Source organism: Cebus imitator, unplaced genomic scaffold, assembly GCF_001604975.1.
Source record: "Cebus imitator isolate Cc_AM_T3 unplaced genomic scaffold, Cebus_imitator-1.0 Scaffold206, whole genome shotgun sequence".
NCBI lineage: Eukaryota > Metazoa > Chordata > Mammalia > Primates > Cebidae > Cebus > Cebus imitator.
Genome location: NW_016107521.1, coordinates 3,525,909 through 3,527,910, shown reverse-complemented (window position 1 = coordinate 3,527,910; position 2,002 = coordinate 3,525,909). Strand labels below are relative to the sequence as shown.

The window sequence follows — 2,002 nt, the reverse complement described above, 5'->3', positions numbered from 1 at the left end:
TGCCTGAACCCAGGAGGTGGAGGTTGCGGTGAGCCGAGATCGCGCCATTGCACTCCAGCCTGGGTAGCGAGAGCAAAACTCCGTCTCAAAGAAAAAGAAAAAAAAAATTTCATCCAGGAAAGGAACATAAAGTCAAAAGACAATAAGCAAAGAAATATTTACAACTCATATCACAGACTAATTTCCTTTATGGCTCCCCAAGAAGAAAAAGACTAATCACCCATTTTGTAAATAAGCAAAAGATATAAAAATCTCTCTTAAAATTAAGAAAAGTAGTTTGGGTTCCCTCTTAAAAAGAAAGATGGGCCTGGTGCATTGGTTCACGCCTATACTGTAATCCCAACACTTTGGGAGGCTGAGGCAGGAGGATTGCTTGAAGCCAGCAGTGTGAGGCCAGCCTGGCCAACAAAGTGAGACTCCATCTCCAGAAAAAATAAAATAAATTAGCTAGCCAAGGTGGCAAGTGCCTGTGGTCCCAGTTTTTTAAGACAGGAACCTCATATGGAAGCTGAGGCAGAAGGATCATTTGAGCCCAGGAGATTGAGGCTGCAGTGACCCATTACCACACCAAGGCACTCCAGCCTGAGCAACAAGGCAAAACCCTGTCTCCCCGACCCCCAGAAAAAGGGTGGGAGTGGGGGGAATAAATAAACCTACAATGAGTTACCACAATAGCGAAGATCAATGAATTTCATAACACAGGAGGAGGACAAGGGTATGGAGAAACACGGATTGCTGATTAAACTATAAATTACTGCCACCTCAATTGATAGCAATTTGACAATATTAAAATGTTCAAGTGTGAAGATGCCATTTTTAGGAATTTGTACTACCCATATACTCATACTTGTGATTTATGAGATATCAAACTATTAATATGAGATGCAGGATTCCAATCCAGGCCAGTCTGTGTTCATCACCATGCTGCTATGCAGCTGCATTTGCATTGTGCACTAAAAGGCTAGACACACACATAATGAAAAAGCTAGGTTATCTCTGAAAGTGGGACCAGAGTTAAAAGTGATTAGAAAACTTCTAATTAATACGCATTTAATGCACATTTTTTAAGCCTGTTCTCAGAGCCCAGGGTTTCTCAGTACCTGTGTTAACTGAGATGCCTTCGCCTGCCAGCTCAGCCTCTGGAGGCACAGAACTGCTGACCGGGGCGCCTCTGCCTCGGTCCTTGTCCTCATGGTCACTGTCCTCATCCTCACTGCTGCTGTAGTAGTACTGCAGTTTCTCCCCCAGCAGCTTATCGTCAAGGGTGGTCATGGTGCCTGGAAAAAGAAGGCATATCAGGTTCTTTGCTGATTTGAGCCAGACAGACACGAATCTGAAGCACAGGGAGCTTGCCTGCGCTGGGATCCTACAATTCACAGGACACTAAAAGTGATTACTTTCATAACCAGAATCTTAACAAATCCCTACCCTTACCCTGCGTGTTAGGGCTTATCACACTCTTTTTACAAAAGATAAAATTGAAGCTCAGATAAAGGAAGTTTCTTTACCAAGCTTTACAACAGCAAATGATGGAGCTGGGACCAGACCCCAGGGATTCCTCACGCCAAGAGCCTGAGGTATAATTACTCTCATCTGAGTAAGTATACAAGCCACCTGCACTGGCTTGGAGGAATCTACTGACTAGTGGTTTTATCTGCGCTTTTAGTTTTCCCACCCTAAGACTGCTATATAATTGAAAAATTGGGAAAGAAACCTCAGGAAAAACTCCAAAAAGCAGCATCACGAGTACAATGCTGAGTCACTATTTGTCTAGGCAATCACTCTGTCTCTAGCCTCCAACTTCCCAGTCAATACCCTGAGGGCTTGGATAGATGGTCTCTGAAACTCTACCTATTCTGACCGGTTAAAAGAAGGGCCCATACAAAGATTTTAACTCCAGATGGATTAAAGACTTAAACATAAGACCTAACACCATAAAAACCCTAGAAGAAAATCTAGGTAAAACCATTCAGGACGTAGGTGTAGGCAAGGACTTCATGAC

General features: G+C 43.4%; 1 protein-coding gene across 1 annotated transcript in view; it reads right to left on the bottom strand.

Moving 5' to 3' along the window:
- The window catches only part of PDCL (phosducin like), an 11,460-nt gene that overhangs the window by 6,884 nt on the left and 2,574 nt on the right, over positions 1–2,002 (bottom strand). Inside the window, exon 2 of the mRNA XM_017548383.2 lies at positions 1,101–1,277. Coding sequence (XP_017403872.1) covers positions 1,101–1,272 — 172 coding nt within the window. The 5' untranslated portion in view covers positions 1,273–1,277. The remainder of the gene's footprint in view (positions 1–1,100; positions 1,278–2,002) is intronic.